The sequence below is a fragment of the Balaenoptera physalus genome (assembly GCF_965194825.1).
Source record: "Balaenoptera physalus genome assembly, chromosome: 4".
Taxonomy (NCBI): Eukaryota; Metazoa; Chordata; class Mammalia; order Artiodactyla; family Balaenopteridae; genus Balaenoptera; species Balaenoptera physalus.
The window spans coordinates 19,536,880-19,554,891 of record NC_138891.1 but is presented as its reverse complement, the minus strand read 5'-3'; the positions used below and the strand labels follow the sequence as shown (position 1 = coordinate 19,554,891).

The window sequence follows — 18,012 nt, the reverse complement described above, 5'->3', positions numbered from 1 at the left end:
GTCCCATAAAATATGTTTTTTTTTATGTTTGTAATTCCTTGTTTTGATTTCTTTGTCTGCTGTAAACATAGTCATAACAGCTTTTTTTATAGTTAATGTTTGCATGGTATACATTTTTTCTCCCTTTTAGTGCAACCTATCTGTGCTATTATATTTAAAGTGTGTCTCTTGTAAATATGTGATTGGTTTTTATTCAGTCTGGGTAGTTTTCTTTCAAGAGGAGTGTTTATTAGTCTATCTGCTTGGTTTTGTTTTCTTTGGGAAGTTTTTATGTTGCTTTTATTTGAAAGATACCTTTTGGCCAGATACAAAATTCTAGATGGGCAGTTTCTTCTTTTTTATTTCCTCTACCTTTATTGAGATAAAATTGACTATAAGATTGTGTAAGTTTAAGGTGTACAGTGTGTTGATTTGCTACATTTGTATGTTGCAAAATAATTACCACCATAGCTTTAACTGACATCTCCATCCCTTCACATTATTACCATTTGTTTTTTCTGGTGAGAACATTTAAGATGTACTCTTTTAGCAACATTCAAGTATATAATACAGTATTATTAGCTATAGTCACTGTTCTGTGTGTTATATCCCCAGAATTTGTTAATCTTTCAACTGGAAATTTGTACCCTTTGACCAACTTCTCACCATTTCCCTTACCCCCAAGCCCAGATAAATACTACTCTGTGTCTATTTCTCTTGAGTTTGGCTTTTTTTTTTAGATTCCACGTATAAGTGATATCATATAGTATTTGTCTTTCTCTGACTTACTTCACCTAGTACAGTGCCTTCAGGGTTCATCCAAGTTGTTGCAAGTGGCAAGATTTCCTCCTTTCTCATGGACGAATTAGTATTCCATTGTGTATATACATACACCACATTTTCCTTATCCATTCATCTTTTAACAGACACTGAGGTTGTTTCCATATTTTGGCTATTGTGAATGCAGTGAACATGGAAGTGCAGATATTTTAATAAAATCCTGATTTTAATTCCTCTGCATATATACCCAGAAGTGGGATTTCTGGATCATATGGTAGTTCTATTTTTTAATTTTTTGAGGAACATCTGTACTGTGTTATGTAGTGGCTGTACCAGTTGGCATTTCCACCAACAGTGCACACCCTCACCAACACTTGTTATCTCTTATCTTTTTAATAGCTGTTCCAAACAAGTGTGACATTAATATCTCTTTGTGGTTTTGATTTGCATTTTCCTGATGATTAGTGATGTTGAGCGTCTTTTCACGTATTTCTTGGCCATTTGTATTCCTTCTATGGAAAACTATTCAGTTTCTCTGCCAACTTTTAAATTGGATTTTTTTGCTGTTAAATTTAGTGATTTATTAAATTTGATTTAATATAGAAATGCAATTTTATGTAGTATAGAAATGCAACTGTTTTCTGTTTGTTGATTTTGTATCCTGCAACTTAATAAGTTTATTTGTTCTAACAGTTTTTTGATGGAGTCTTCAAGATTTTCTGTATGGAAGGTCATATTATCTGAAAAAAAAAAGTTTTACTTCTTCCTTTTCTATTTGGATACCTTTTATTTTTCTTGACTGATTGCTCTGGCTAGGACTTCTAGTATTATGTTGAATAGGCGTGATGAGAGTGTTTGTTGACTCTGGTCTTTCCTGATCTCAGAGAAAATCTTTTCAGCCTTACACTATTGAGTAATGTTGGCTGTGGGTGTTATATATGGCCTTTATTGTGTTGAGGTTTGTTCCTTCTATACCCAGTTTGTTTTAGAGTTTTTACCATAAATGAATACTGTATTGTGTCAGAAGCTTTTCCTGCACTTATTGATAGGATCATGCAGTTTTTATCTTTTATTCTATTAATGTGGTGTATCACATTTATTTTTGCATCTTGAACCATCCTTGCATCACAGGACTAAATCCTGCTCTATCATGGTATATGATCCTATTAATGCATCGTCGAATTTGATTTGCTAATATTTGTTGAGGATTTTTGCATCTATGTTCATCAGGAATATTGGCCTTTTCTTGTGGCATTTTTTGTCTGGTTTTGGTATCAGGGTAGTACTGGCCTCATAAAATGTGTTTGGAAGACTTCCACACTCTTCCTTTTTTTGAAAGAGTTTGAGGAGGACTGGCATTAATTCTTAGAATGTTTGTTAGAAGTCACCAGTGAAGCCTTCTAGTCCTGGACTGTTGTTTTTTGGGAGGCTTTTAATTACTGATTCAAACTCCTTGCTAGTAATTGGTCAGTTTAGATTTTCCATTTCATCGTGATAAAGTATTACTAGGTTGTATGTTTCTAGGCATTTACTCATTTTTTTCCTAGGTTGTCCGGTTTGTTGGCATATGATTGTTCATAGTAGTCTTTTATAACCCTTCGCATTTTTGTGGAGTCAATTGTAACGTCTCTTTCGTTTCTGATTTTAATTTTTTGAGTTCTCTGTCTTTTTTTCTTGGTGAGTCTAGGTAAAGGTTTGTCAATTTTGTTTATTTTTTCAGAGAACCAGCTTTTAGTTTCATTGATCTTTTCTGTTGGCTTTTTAGTCTCTATTTCATTTATTTCTGCTCTAATCTTCATTATTTCCTTCCTGCCACTAACTTTGGGCTTCATTTATTCTTTTTTTTTTTCAAGTTCCTTGAGGTGTAAAGTCAGGTTGTTTATTTGAGATTTTTCTTGTTTCTTGAGGTAGGTATTTATCACAGTGAACTTCTCTCTTAGAACTGCTTTTGCTGCATCCCATAAATTTTGGTATGTTACATTGCCTTTTTCATTTGTTGCAAGAGAAGAAGAAAGGAATAGAGAGGAACTACAAAAACAGCTTGAAAACAATTAACAGAATGGCAATAAGCACATACCTATCAATAGTTACTTTAAATGTAAATTCACTAAGTTCTCTAATAAAAGATACAGAATGGTCGAATGGGGAAATAAATAATAAATACATTCTGTATTGAATTCTTCACTACGGTCATTGTATTCTTGTTTCAAAATTTCTGTTTGGTTCTTTCTTTTGTTTTCTGTCTCTTTGTTGAACTTCTCATTTTGTTCTTGTATTTTTTTCCCTGATACATTAATCTTTTATATGTGTTCTCTTATAGCTCTCTGACCATCTGCAGAACAATTATTTTGAATTCTTTGTCAGGCAATTCCTGGATCTTCATTTCTTTGGGCCAGTTACTATAGGCTTACTGTACTCTTTGGTAGAGATATATTTCCCAAATTCTTCGTGATCCCTATTGCTTTGTTTTCCTGTTCATGCATTTGAAGAAGCTGTTACCCCTTCCAGACTTTATAGACTGAATTTGATAAGGGGAGGCCTTTCACCTGTGGGTGAGAGGACACTGGATCATGCTGTGACACTGGGTATAGTGATGCAGGGTGACAAATGTGGGGGCATGTGGCAGCTTGGGTCCATGTGGGCATGATGTGTCTTTAGCTCAGGCCACTGGGGTCCACACTGTTGACAACTGTGTGGTTCTTGATAAGCACTGTGGGGGATCTGCAGTAGTTCTAAGCAGTGCCTCTAGATTTGTCAGCTAGAGACCAAGGCAGGCTGTGGTAGAGGCCAGTCACAGGCACCCTTGTAGTGATGAGGGCCACTGCAGAGAGCAAGGATTGGGGCCAACTGTGGTCTCATTGGCTGAAGTGGAGTCCCTAGCCATCAGCTTCCTCTCCTATGGTTTTTTTACAGTCTCCCCACAGGTGTGCACACTGCATTGGAGGCTGGTGGTGGGCATTGGACAGGGGTATGCAATGCACAGCTTGGGGTGGCTAAGTTTAGGTGGGCATGCTGGTGCTGGCCAGTGACAGGAGGCAGGACCTGATCTGGGCCCACAAGAAGCTGTGGGGTGCCTTGGTTTTAGGTGGTGCTCACCGGTGGCTGCATATCCCTCCCTTCCGCCACATGCATGCTCATTGCAGTGGGGGCCAATGATGGCTGTCAGGCTAGTAGTGCACAGTTGGAGGGGCAATCCCTGAGCATGGGCACAGTGGTGGGGTTCAGTGTGGGTGGGTGGTGTTAGGCTGGTATCTTGCATTTGTGCAGCTGCATCAGCCCTAGTTGGCTGCACGTGTTGCTCCCTGGCTCTGCTGTGGGTGGGTAGGGATTCAGGTGGCTGGCGTCTTATACTCTCGCAGCTGTAGAGAGCTATAATGTATATATTCTCTCTCTCTTTCTCTTTCTGTATTTATTTATTTATTTATTTATAAAAGAGCATATAGTGGCTAATAGTGTAGGTCTTGGTATTGGTGGGGGAAGGGTGCAGAGAGGGACTCAGGAAGTTGGCATCAGTGAACACAAACACAAATACCTGTGGGGGAAAAGCTGGCAACATCTGTGGGGGTCTACAGTGGCCTTTGGCTTCCTCGTTGGTGAAATTTGCTGAGTTTGTCTGAAGAGCAGGTCTCTGTGAATTGTGATCCCTCTGGCAGCTTGTCTGCTAATAATAGCTTCTGCTTTTATTCCTTGTTCCTAGCCAGCTCAGTACATCTCAGGTTTGCTGGTCTAGGTGGGGCGAAACCAAAGCAGGACCACTGTACGTTGTACTGTGAAGCTGGAGAAGCTGGTCAGTCACCCCACACTTCTTTTCTTGGCAAGAGGAACTCTTTCTAACTGGGAAGTTCCTTCTGAGCACTGAACAGTGCCAGTTTGGGGAATGTGATGATGCAGGCAAAATGGAGTTACCTTCCTTTTCTTCTAATGTGATTATTCTCAGTTTTGTTGTTCTTAAAAGTTCGTAAGTGGACTGTAGAGGTGTCCTGGATCTGGTTTTGTTCTTGGATAGCTGTTCAGACGTTGATTTTTATGGGACGATGGAGAAGCTGGGTTTTATCCCCAACTGACGGACAGTTTTTTCTTTCTTTCTTTAAATATGTCATCCCATTATCCACTGACTTTTATTATTTTTAATGAGAAGTGTGCCATATATCTTATCCTTTTGTCTCCTGTATGTACCCTATGGATGCTTTAAATTTTTTTCTCTTTATTGAAGATTCCCAGCTATTTAGTTTTGATGTACCTTATGTAGTTTTTTGTTTTATCCTCTTCTTTTCCCCATCAGCCAAGGCCCTATATATTATGACAGGTTGTATCATCCATCCACCTGTGCCCATACTTGGCAGTGCCTCTAATACTCATCAGTCTCTGCCAGTCTAAGAAGGGCTTATCTCTCTGGAGTTAGTTGTTTAGATTCCTTTGCCCCTACATGTCTCTGATAAAGGTATAACTTCGTTTCTTTCCAGGTGAATAACCAATTATATCAGTATTATTTATTAAATAAACCACCCTTTTCCATCTAAAATTGAAATATCTCTTCTGTTACAGCTTGTTTTAAATATACCTGGATCTGTTTCTGTGCTCTGTTGTCTTGTATTACTTTTCTAGGTGTACATTGCTTTCAATCTGTATTGTTTTCAGTATTTTTGTATTGTTTTAATATTTCTAATGCAAGTCCCTCCTCGTTAGTCTTACTTATTCAGAATGTTTTGGGCTCTTCATATATAACTGGTGGGATTATAAATTAACATTTATGCTTTGGGAGCTAAAGAAAAATTTGGTCACCGTGTTCAGAGTGCGTTCACAATGCTGGGCCCCATATAGAAGTGGGGAGATGGCTTCCTTCTCTGCTGTGTGCCATACTTCATTACCTGGGTCACAAAGCATTTCTGCTTTGCTCCTGAGTCTCAAAGTCACTGTTAACCTGCTCTATCCATTCTTAGGCCTCACCACCATTTTTAGCCAAGAGGGCCTGAACACATTATGCAACAGAGGTGAACCCTGAACAGATACCATGCCGTTCTTTCTTTTTCTTTTTAACCTCTCCTACCACCGTTGTATTTTCTTTGTACTTTTAAAACAAAATCTTCCAGACACTGATGTGATGAGACAGAGAAACAGTGTTATATACATCAGCAGTTAATAATAAAGTCCTCCCTTTCATATTAGAGAAGGAAATACAATTGCTCCTCAGTAGAAGAGATCATTAAAGAAGGGAAAGGGGTATGCTCCAGCAGAATGGGTTAAAATAAAAGGACTGACAACACCTGGTATTGGTGAGGATGTGGAGCACCTAATATCATACATTGCTGGAGGATGTATAATTTAATACATCTGTTTTGGAAAATTGGATGACATTGTGTACTGGCCCTCAATATGTATGTATTCTGTTTGTTAATAAGTCTGCTACTAAGTATATATACAGCAGAAAAAATGTTTATGTCAAACAATGTGTACAGGTATGTTCATAACAATTTTATTTGTGATAGCCCTAAGATGGAAACGACTCTCATGTACATCAGTAGTAAAATGGGTTATAAAATATACTATATTAATACAATGAAATACTATCCAGCAGTACAAACAAGGAATTACTGATAACACATACTATAACATGACTGAATCTCACTGATAAAACATTGACTGGAAGAAATCAAACACAAAGCACAGTATTATATGAATTTCAAAAACATATCTACTGTAAAGGAATAATAGTTGAACTATTGACATTTGTGATGGTTACTGCCTGGAAGGGAACATGAGGCAGCCTGTTTCAGTTCTGGAAATTTTTTTATATTTTCATTTTGGTTATGGTTATACAGGTGTATGTATATGTAAATTTTCATCAAGGAGTAACTTAAGATTTACGCATTTACTGTATATAATTATACCTTATACCTAAATACAAAACTAAAAATTGATTTAAAATTTTTTAAAAAATTATTTTTATTGGTTTCCTGTGCTTTCCCCACCTCCCACCCCCAGAAAGACCCGCAACAATTCTGCCTGGTAGTATGCTAAGTGAAATCACATTAAATTTTTCTAGCAATTTGGAAAGACTTTATTGATACAACACTAAACCTTTTTTTAAAAATTCAGTATATGAAACTTATTTAGGTCATTTTCTATATCCTGTAAGTTTTTTATAATTTTCATCATTAAAATTTATACAGTCTTTGAGTTTGTTTTTAGATGATTTTCATTGTGAACAGCCTTCTCAATCTATTTATATTGCTTATATATTGCCAATATTAAAATTTTATTTTGTACGTTTATCTTTTGTCAGTTGTCTTGTCAAATTTTTTAATTCATCTTTCAAGTCAGTTTGGTAGAGACTCAACTTTTCTTATCAACTATAGGAAAGGAGAATTGTGTTTACTAATATTTTACTAATTTTTGCACAAACTAAAAACTTTTAAAATCTGTGTTGAATGCTTAGGGATGCATCCTTGCCTCATTCTATTTTAGAGCTGAAAAGTGTTAAGGATTTCAACAACAAATATGTTGTAGTCTTTGTCTTTATGTTTCCCAGCATATCACATAACACTAGTTTTTCTAGACATTTTTTATTAAGCTTGGCTGCAGGATTTTTATCAGATACCTTTTTGAGATCTAGTGTTAAAATCATTTATTTTTCTTTACGTTGTTGATAAATTGAATTGTTTGAGTTCCTAATATTGAGTCATCCTTGTATTCCTGGGGAAAAAATGCATTTTATTATATATGGTGTGTATTCTTTTTATGCTCTGCTGGGTTTTCTGATACTCAGAAAGCTTATATCTATGTATAAGTGAAGTTACTTTTTGTGTTATTTTCACAATATGGTTTGAATATTAGTATCTATAGTTGTTTAATAATTATTGGACTTCATATGACTGGTAAAGTCAGACTTATATTGTGCTCTATTTTGCACGAATTTCTGAAACCTAGTAATTTACCTTTGAATCGCCTTTCAACATGAGGGAATCTCTACTTTTATTTGGCTACAGAGAGATAATTTTAGGTAAGTAGTTTTCTTGTTTAAATAGATACACATGGAAAAACAGGAATTTTTTGAAAATTTATTTGCTATAATATAAATTTTTTAATTTTTAATTTTATGTTTTTTTCCCCCCACAGTCTGTGGTCGATGACTGGATTGAATCATATAAACAGGACAGGGACATCGCACTTCTGGATTTAATCAACTTTTTTATCCAGTGTTCAGGATGTCGAGGTACAGAATGTTGGAATAAATGATGTACATTAAGACTGTCAGTCCAGCAGTGTCAAATTTACTTTACCTTGTGTTAGTCATTTTATAATTCATCCTGGAATTATGTGCTCATCTTTTTCTGATAAAATTATTTTTATTTAAGTATATATATTTTTTTCTGGTTTGGTTTTACTCAACAGACTTCTGAATTTTTTAATATTTTGAAGGAAATCTGAAATTAATGAATTTATGAATTGGCTTTTTAGGTCATAAGATTTTATAATTAATATTTACTGATATTATTTGTATCTGTGCTCCATATTGTAAACTGTACTAGTTGCTAAAATTCATTATTTTGAATCCTCATGTTATAGATGAAATGCTTGAAGCTTAAATAATTCAAGGTAACATAAGTATGAAAATCAGTTTTCTTAAGTTTGCAGTCATTTGGAATCCATAGACAATTTGTTAAAAGTAAAGTTTTATTTTTATCATATTAATAGATAACTGATACTTTTCTTCTCTAGAATAAATATTAACAGGTTAAATTGTACTATATGGGGAAAATCAGTTGGTAAACACCGTTCTTTACTTATTAATACAGAAAGAATGGTTGTCTTTTATTGAGATCACTGATCAAATTGATTTCTTGAAGGCTTTCTTATTTCTGACCAAGTTATCGCTCACCATATTGACATAAGAAGTTTTATCAAATATTTACAGAGTACCTAAGTTATACTAAGCACTGTTCCAAAGTATACAGATATTATCAAGGCAGTCTCTGCCCCAGTATTGAGTACGTTTAATTTTTAAAGAAGGCTTTATCTCAAAGAAAAAGAGGGAAATATACCAATAGTTTACTAAAGTGCTCAGTGCCATGAAAGTAATAATAATAAAACTGGTTACAGTTTAATGACTAGTATGTGCCAAGCTGTGTGCTTTACATACATTAGCTCATTTAATATTGGTTTGACACTTCTATCAGTCAGATGTGATTTTTATTCTGTAGTTCAGGAAACTGAGAATACAGGGCTTAGATTAGTTTTTGGACATCATACAGTTTGTAAGTGCCAAATTCACGATTTAGATTCAGGCTTGTCTCAATCTGAAGTCTATATGTCTAACCAGAGGGTAGTGTGGGGATAACAAGGAGGAGCTTCTGATCCATCCTAGGCTGTGTGTTTCTGTGTATGTGTGAATGTGGGGATATTTGTAAGAAAATGCATCTCAGAGGAAGAAACTCTACCCTGGGACTGAGGTTGAGTAAGAGAAAATTAAGGAGGAGGAGAAAGGCCAAAGTTAACAGATTGTGTAAAAATTCCGGAAGACAAGAAAATACAGCACACTCCAGGACATAAAGAGAGTTTATGGCTGAATCCTAGAGCATAGAGACAGGTGAGGATTGGCAAGAGATTAGTTTATTAGAAGGAAAGTGAGTTTGTTAATTTTACAGTCTTAAAATGGGAAAGGCAAGCACTGAGTGATGTGCTTTACATATGTTATCTTGTCTAAACTGCGAAGGGTCCTGTTAGATTGAGTTTTGATTTTAAAACAACTGGTAGTCTTAAAAAATTTTCCTTTTGTAATTCATTCCCATGGTTCAAAAAACCAAAAAAAAAAAAAAGATATGTAAAGGAAAGAGCCTTTACCACTTCTTGCCTTCCTATCTATGTCCACAGAGTTAATTGCTCTTAACTACTTTGTTGTATATTCATCTGTCTATCTATATAAATAGGAAATATATGCTCTTTCTGCCCCTCCCCCCCCCCCAAAAGATACTGGTGTATAGAGAGCTTTCTTGGTTTCCTTCCTTCCCTCCCTTCTCCCCTCCCCTCCCCTCCCTTCTTTTCCAGCATCATAGCATTCATTTCTTTGTGTGTATGTACAACAATTTATTTAACTAGTCTTCTGTTAACAGACCATTGCATTATCTGTAGTCTTTTGCTGTTACAATGAGTAATTTTGTGTGTACCTTATTTGCTCCTGGTGGAAGAATGTCTGTAGGTTAATATATTTGTAATTATATTAGATATTGCCAAATTTCCTGATATGGGAATTGTACCCATTTTTACTCCTATCAGTAATATATGAAAATGTCTGTTTCTTCTTGGTCTTTTCAACAAAGCGTTTTTATCAAATTTTTGTATTGCTCTTAGGAATGATTTAAAAATATGTCAGTATGATTTTTTAAAATTGAGGTGAAATTCACTTAAACAATTAACAACCATTTTAAAGTGGGCAGTTCAGTAGTTTTTAGCACATTAACAGTGTTGTGCAACCACCTCTCTCTAGTATCAAAACTTTTCTTTTTATCACCCCAGAAGAATACCTAATATTCATTACGTAGTCATTCCTCTTTCCCTTCTTCCCTGCAACCCTTGGCAATCACTGATCTGCTTTCTACTCCTATGGATTTGCCTGTTTTAGTCATTTTATGTAAAAGGAGTTGTCCAATATGTGACCTTTTGTTTCTGATGTCTTTCATTTAGCATAATGTCTTCGAGGTTTATCCAAGTAGTAGCATGTATTGATAGTTTATTTCATTTTATGTATATGTTACAATTTGTTTATCCATTCATCTGTCGATGGACATTGGGTTGTTTTCACGTTTTGGTTGCTGTGAATATTGCTGTGAACATTCATGGACAGATATCTGCTTGAGTACTTATTTTTTAAATCTTTGGTGTAAATACCTAGGAGTGAAATTGCTGGATCATGTGGTAATTCTATTTTAACTTTTTGAGGAACTGCCAAACTGTTTTCACAGCAGCTGCACCATTTTAAATTCCAGAAATGTATGAAGATTCTTATTTCTCCAGATCCTCTAAAACACTTATTTTCCGATTTTTAAATTTTACTGACCTAGGGGTTATGAAGTGGTTTCTTATTATGGTTTTGATTTGCATTTTCTTAACCACCAGTGATCTTGAGCATCTTTTCATGTACTTTTTGGCAATTTGTATATCTTTTTTGAACAAATGTGTATTTGATCCTGTGCTTATTTTAAAATTAGATGGTTTTTATTTTTGTTGTGAGTTATTAGAGTTCTTTATACATTCTGAATATTAAATCCTTATCAGATATACAACATGCAACTGTTTATAACTTGCAACTATTGGCTTCCCGCTCTGTAGGTAGTTCTCTTCACTTTCTTAAAGATACTCTTTGATGAACAAAAGTTTTAAATTTTTATGAAGTCCAACTTACCTATTTTTTAATTTTTTTGCTCATGCTTGTGGTGTCAAATCTAAGAATCCATTGCAAATTCTAAGAGCCTGAAGATTTATCTCTATGTTTTCTTCTCATAGTTTTATCATTTTAGATCTTATATGTAGGTCATTGATCCATGGTTAATTTTTGTATTTGGATGATTTAATTTGTATTTCTCTTATGAGTGTGGCTTGAGAGCCATTTCTATTTCTTTTTCTTGAATTCTCTGTTCTTATCCCTTGCCACTTCCTTTCAGCTGTTTTCATAGTTCCTGAAAAAACATTTGACAAAATGGATTTTAAAACATTTTAATAAAACAGACATAGATGCATATTTTCTTAATATGTTTAAGAGAGAAAACTTACTGTCTCTTACATCAGTGCAGTATAGTAAAAATCTAAAATAGACCCAAGTACCTGTGAAACTGTAGTAAGCAGATATTAAAACATATGAAAGAAGAGAACTACAAAATACAGCTACACCAAGATACCATTTTTGCCTATCAGATTGATAAAAATTAAAAGTCATAACAACACTCTGTTTTTTAGACTGTGAGGAAAGAGACACTATTACATTGTTTGTTGGAATACAAATTGATACAATTCTCATGGAAAGAAATTTGACATTATCTACCAAAATTACATATGTTTTTATCTTTTGACCTAGCCATCCTGTTTCTGGAATTTTGCCATGAAGATATACCTCCAGTTTTATGAAAACAAATTCACAGGGTTACTCAATACCATATTGTTTGTACTTGTAAAATATTGGAAACAACCTAAATGCTGAGATATAGGACAGTGATTGAATAAACTTTGGTACAACTTATACAATGGATTTTTTTGTCATTGCAAAAAATTATGAGGAAGATCTCTGTGGACTAATGCAGGGAGATTTTCAGGATACATTTTTAAAGTGCAAAGTGCAAAAGAGTGTCTAAAAGTATTCGAGTTTTTTTTTAGAAGAAAGAAAGGGAAATAATAGAATATACACATGTATCTGGTCACTTGACCAAAAAAAAAACCAAAAAAAGATAAAATAGAATGATAGGCTGCCCATTGGGTGTGTGTGTGTATGTAAATGAAGTGGAAAGCTTAGAGGGAATTGGGGTAAAGGGATGACACTTACTGGAATATACTTTTTGAATAGTCTTGACTTTGGAGTTATCTTCATGTTTCGCATACTCAGAAAGAAAAAAAAAGAAAAATCAATAAAGATGGAGGGAAAATCCTAAAACTGGATGCTATCAGAACAGATGAACCATGCCATGCCGTAGCATAAATAACATAACCACACTGATGAGTGTAAAAAGTATAAACTAAAGTAAATTTTGAGCTCAGTGCTCACACTGTAAAACTAGTGGGGGAAAGTGAAGAACACAGTATTTACCTCCTCAGATTGTCTCCTTACAAGATATTTATTATGGGTAAAATGGTATTGATACTTTACCTGTACAGACTTGGTAGACATCACCATAAACAAATGATGAAAGCAAACACTGCCAGTTATAGAACCAGTTAATAGCATGTACTTCGTGTTATGCACCTAGAAGAAGAACTCAACCTCACTTTTGTAGTATTCTTGCCAAAAGTTTAGAGTCTAAATCTACTCATGAGGAAACGTTGGATGAGCTCAAATTGAGATATATTTTTCACAATAACTATACTGTACTCTTTAGAAGTGTCAGTATCATGAAATACAAAGAAATGACTCAGAGAACTGTTCCAGATTCTATACTAAAGGAACTGAATGCAGTGCACGATCTTAGATTTTTTTTTGGTAAAAAGAACATTATTGAGACAAATACTGAAATCTGAAATCAGTTCTGTGGGTTAGAACATACATATTAAATTGTTAATTTCATCATTCTGATCATTGTACTGTAGTTGTATAACATTTTTGTTTTGGGGGGGAAATATACACAGGAGTATTGATGAATAAAGCGATATGTAAAGAGTGAAAGAAGGATAAAACAAATGTAAAATGTTTACATCTGAGAATTTGGTGATGGATATTCAGAAATCCCTTGTACTTTTCTTACAACTTTTCTGTAAAGTCTGGAAAGTAGAAAATGGAAGGAAAAAAAAAAGCCTTTTAACCCCAAAGCCAACATCATGCTCAAGGGAAACTAGTAGAGTCATTTTCACTGAAGTCAAACAAGGCAGGGATGTCCACTCTCACAACTCCTATTTAATATTGGCAATATAAGCTGACACATTTGGATAATAAAATGAAGTATGATTACTATTTAGGAGTAATATTGAAAGTTTAGAAATTTCAAGAGAAACTGTTTGCAAAACTAATAAAGGCAATATAATAATTCTGAAAGAGGGAGATCAAAATGGCAGAATATGAGGACGCTGAGCTCCCTTCCCCCCATAAACACCTCAGAAATACAGTACATGTGTACCTACTGTCGTTGAAACAAAGTGTAGGCTGGGAGAAAGGCTTTTCTATAACCAAGACTGTAAAGAAAGATCCACATGGAGTTGGATAGGAAGGGAGGAGAAATAATCAGGTCTGGACTTGCACCCTAGTGAGGAGAGATGTCAGAAGCTCGGGGATCCTCCTTGGGGAATGAGAGGTTTGAACCACATACTGGTCTAGAGCTGGTTCTGACCTGGCCTTACTTCTGAACAGGGCAAGTGTGGTCCAGGACTGGATGGCTTCACAGGGGAATTCTACCAAACATATGAAGAATAGCTACTACCTATCCTTCTCAAACTTTTCCAAAAAATTGAAGAGGAGGGAACATTCCCAAATTCATTCTACGAGGCCGCTATCACACAGATACCAAAACTAGACAAAGACTACAAATAAAAAAAAAAAAGAAATTACAGACCACTGTCTCTGATGAATATAGCTGCAGAAAACCTCAAGAAAATATTAGTAAACCAAATTCATCAATATATAAAAAGGACCATACACAATGATCAAGTTGGGTTTAATATAGGGACCCAAGGATGGTTCAACATTCGTAAATCAATCAGTGTGATACGCCATATTCACAAAAAGAAGAATAAAAATCACACAATCATTTCAACTGACAAAATTCAACATTCATTCGTGATTAAAAACTCTCATCAAAGTGGGTATAGAGGAAACATGGCAACATAATAAAGTCTGTTTATGACAAACTCACAGCTAACATCATACTCAGTAGTGGAAACCTGAAAGCTTTTCTTCTAAAATCAGAAATAAGACAAGTTATGCTCACTCTCACCCCTTCTATTTAACATAGTATTGGAAGTCTTAGCCACAGCAATCAGAGAAGAAAAAGAAATAAAGGAATCCAGATTTGAAGGGAAGAAATAAAACTGTCACTATTTGCAGATGATATGATACTATATATGGAAAACCCTGAAGTCTCCACCAAAATATTGTTAGAACTAATAAATGAATTTAGTAACATTGCAGGATACAAGATTAATATACAGATATCTGATGCTTTTCTAAACACTAGTAATGAACTGTCAGAGAAGACAAAACAATTCCATTTAAAATCTCATTGAAAAGAATAAAATACCTAGGAATAAACTTAACCAAGGAGGTGGAAAATCTATACTCATAAAACATTGTTGAAGGAAACTAAAGATGATACAAAAAAACAGATACCCCATGTTCATAGATTGAAAGAATAAATATTGTTAAAATGTCCGTAATACTCAAAGCTATCTACAGATTTAATAGAATCCATATGAAAATACCCATGACGATTTTTACAGAACAAGAATAATTCTAAAAAGTATATGGAACCACAGAAGACCTTTAATGGCCAAAGCAATCTTGATTAAAAAGATTAAAGCTGGAGGAATCTTGCTCCCTGATTTCAGACTATGCTACAAAGCTATGGTAATCAAAACAGTATGGTACTGGCACAAAAACAGACAGATAGATCACTGGAACAGAATAGAAACCAGAAAGAAACCAACCCACAATGTGGTCAATTAATGTACAAAAAGGAAGCAAGAATATATAATAGGAAAAAAACAGTCTCTTCAAAAAGTAGTGCTGGGAAAACTGGACAGCTACATGAAAAAGAATCAAACTGGACTGCTTTCTCACACCATATACAGAAACAAACTCAAAATGGATTAAACACTTATATGTTAAGACCTGAAACCATAAAACTTCTGGAAGAAGTCACAGTCCTCCCTTTGACATCAGTCTTAGTAATATTTTTTTGGATGTTTCTCTTCAGGCAAGGGAAACAAAAGCAAAAATAAACAAATGGGACTACATCAAATTTAAAAGCTTTTGCACAGCAAAGGAAACTGTCAACAAAATGAAAAGGACACCTACTGAATGGGAGAAATATTTGCAAACAATATATTTGACAAGGGGTTAATATCCAAAATACATAAAGAACTCATAAAACTCAACATCAGAGAAACAAACAATCCGATTAAAAATGGACAGAGGACCTGAGTAGGCATGTTTGCAAAGAAGACTTACAGATGGCCAACAGCCACATGAAAAGATGCTCAGCATCACTACTCATCATGGAAATGCAAACCAAAAGCACAGTGAGGTATCACTGAACACCTGTCAGAATGGCTATCATTAAAAAGACCCATATCCGTGGGAATGTACTTTGGTGTAGCCATTATGGAAAACTGTATGCAAGTTCTTCAAAAAAATGAAAATAGAACTACCATATGACTTAGCAATTCTACTCCTAGGTATATGTCCAAAGAAAATGAAAACACTATTTTGAAAAGATATATGTACCCCAGTGTTCATAGCAGCATTATTTACAATGGCCAAGATATGGAAGCAACCTAAGTGTCCAATAATAGAGGAATGGATAAAGAAGATGTGGTATATATACACAGTGGAATATTACTGAGTCATAAAAAAAGAATGAAATTTTGCCATTTGCAAGAACATGGATGGAACCAGGATTTATTTTGTCTAGTGAAATCATTCAGATGGAGACAGAAAACTATTCTATGTTATCACTGACATATGGACTCTAAAAAATAAATGAATAAATATAACAAAACAAACTGACTCATAGAGAACAAACTCAAGTTTACTAGTTGGAAGAGGGGTGGGGGAGGGGCAAAATAGGGGTAGGAGGAAACTACTATGTATAAAATAGGTAAGATGCAACAGCATATTGTACAGCACAGGGAGTATAGCTAATATTTTATAACTTTAAATCCATAAAAATATTAAATCACAATGTTGTACACTTGAAAGTAATATAATATTGTAAACTACTATACTTTAATAAAAGTGTTACAAAACAAAGTAATTTGGTAAGTTATTGAGATGGAGATACTATAGATGAGTTAGTATGTTTGTTTTTTATAGAATAGGCAGTTAGAAGAGATAGAATAAAGATCTTTTTAAGGGGCTTCCCTGTGGCGCAGTGGTTAAGAATCCGCCTGCCAATGCAGGGGACATGGGTTCGAGCCCTGGTCTGGGAAGATCCCATGTGCCGCGGAGCAACTAAGCCCGTGCACCACAACTACTGAGCCTGTGCTCTAGAGCCCGCAAGCCACAACTACTGAGCCCACGTGCCACAATGACTCAAGCCCGCGTGCCTAGAGCCCGTGCTCCACAATGAAGAACAGCCCCCTCTCGCCACAACTAGAGAAAGCCTGCGCACAGCAACGAAAACCCAACACAGCCAAAAATAAATAAAATTAAATCTTAAAAAAAAAAAAGATCTTTTTAAGATAACAAATGTGGAAAATGTTGGAAATTATTTCAGATCTACACCTTACTTGATAATGTGCGCCAAGATAAATTCCCAGTGCATCAGGAGTTTAAATATAAAAACAACAATAAATAGCAGAAACAAACTAAATTTTTTTTTACAAAAAGAGCAAATAAATATGAGAAAGAAAGAAATAATAAAAGCACTAGAAGAAAACATGGAATAAATTTTTTATTACCTTGGAGTGGTAATAAAATGTGACTCAAAATTAAGTGTAAGTCAAAATCTGTAAGTTATAAAAGAAATGATTGATGGATTAAACTACAGTTCAAACAATATTGGAAACATTTGCATGGTGGCACATTACAGGGGAAGTTCAGAAGGTGAAGGACACATGGGGAAATTTTTTTATATTATTTATTGAGATAAGGTTTGCATTTTATAAGGACTCCTTGTGTTGCAAAGTAATTTCCAGTATCTACATTGGTGTTCTTTCATATCAGCCCATTTTCCTCTAACACTACATAAGAATCAAGAACAAAAAGATGTTAAAAATTTTGGCTAAAGTGGGATGAGAACCAAGTAAGGGAGGAAAAAGTTACAAAACTTATTTTCCTACTTTTTGACTAGAAGGAACATCCCTCAAATGACTCGACAAATTGGAACACCATGTTGTGAGTAGTTTCAGCAGCCCCTCTTCTATATTGCTCTCTTATTACTATTTTCTCATCTCGATCCTTGAGTCTAGGGTGTGGTATTGGTTTCCTACATTAGCTATTTTAAGTTGCATCAGCAGACCTAGCTGTTTCCTTAACCTTTCTCACACATCTGTGTTCTCCTCATTAAAACCTCTTTATTTAAACCATCTGGAATGAATTCTTTTTACTGCTGGAACCCTTAGTTAAAATATACTACTGACTAAATCAGCGTGTGATAATAGGGTATATTCAGTATCAAGTAGGAAAGATCGCAAAGGAGAAGTTCATTCAAACACTGTTCACTTACAGTTATGCATTTTAAAAGCTATGTAACTTCATAAATTTTCATAGAAATAAATTCTGAGGAAACTAAGAACACAATGATAATATTTATATTATGTATAACAAAATAAAGATATGTTATCTCTATATTCAAAGTATTATCATTGTTTAAAACACCACTGGTAAAGGCATATATATTTGGG

At 34.7% G+C, this 18,012-nt stretch overlaps 1 protein-coding gene across 4 annotated transcripts in view; it reads left to right on the top strand.

The window, feature by feature from the left end:
• Window positions 1-18,012, top strand: part of STAG1 (STAG1 cohesin complex component) — a gene marked incomplete at its 3' end in the record, with an annotated part of 426,381 nt that overhangs the window by 172,525 nt on the left and 235,844 nt on the right. For all 4 annotated transcript variants that reach the window (XM_082459166.1, XM_082459164.1, XM_082459165.1 and 1 more), the window contains one exon: window positions 7,876-7,972. In XM_082459166.1, the coding sequence (XP_082315292.1) occupies window positions 7,876-7,972 (97 nt within the window). The remainder of the gene's footprint in view (window positions 1-7,875; window positions 7,973-18,012) is intronic.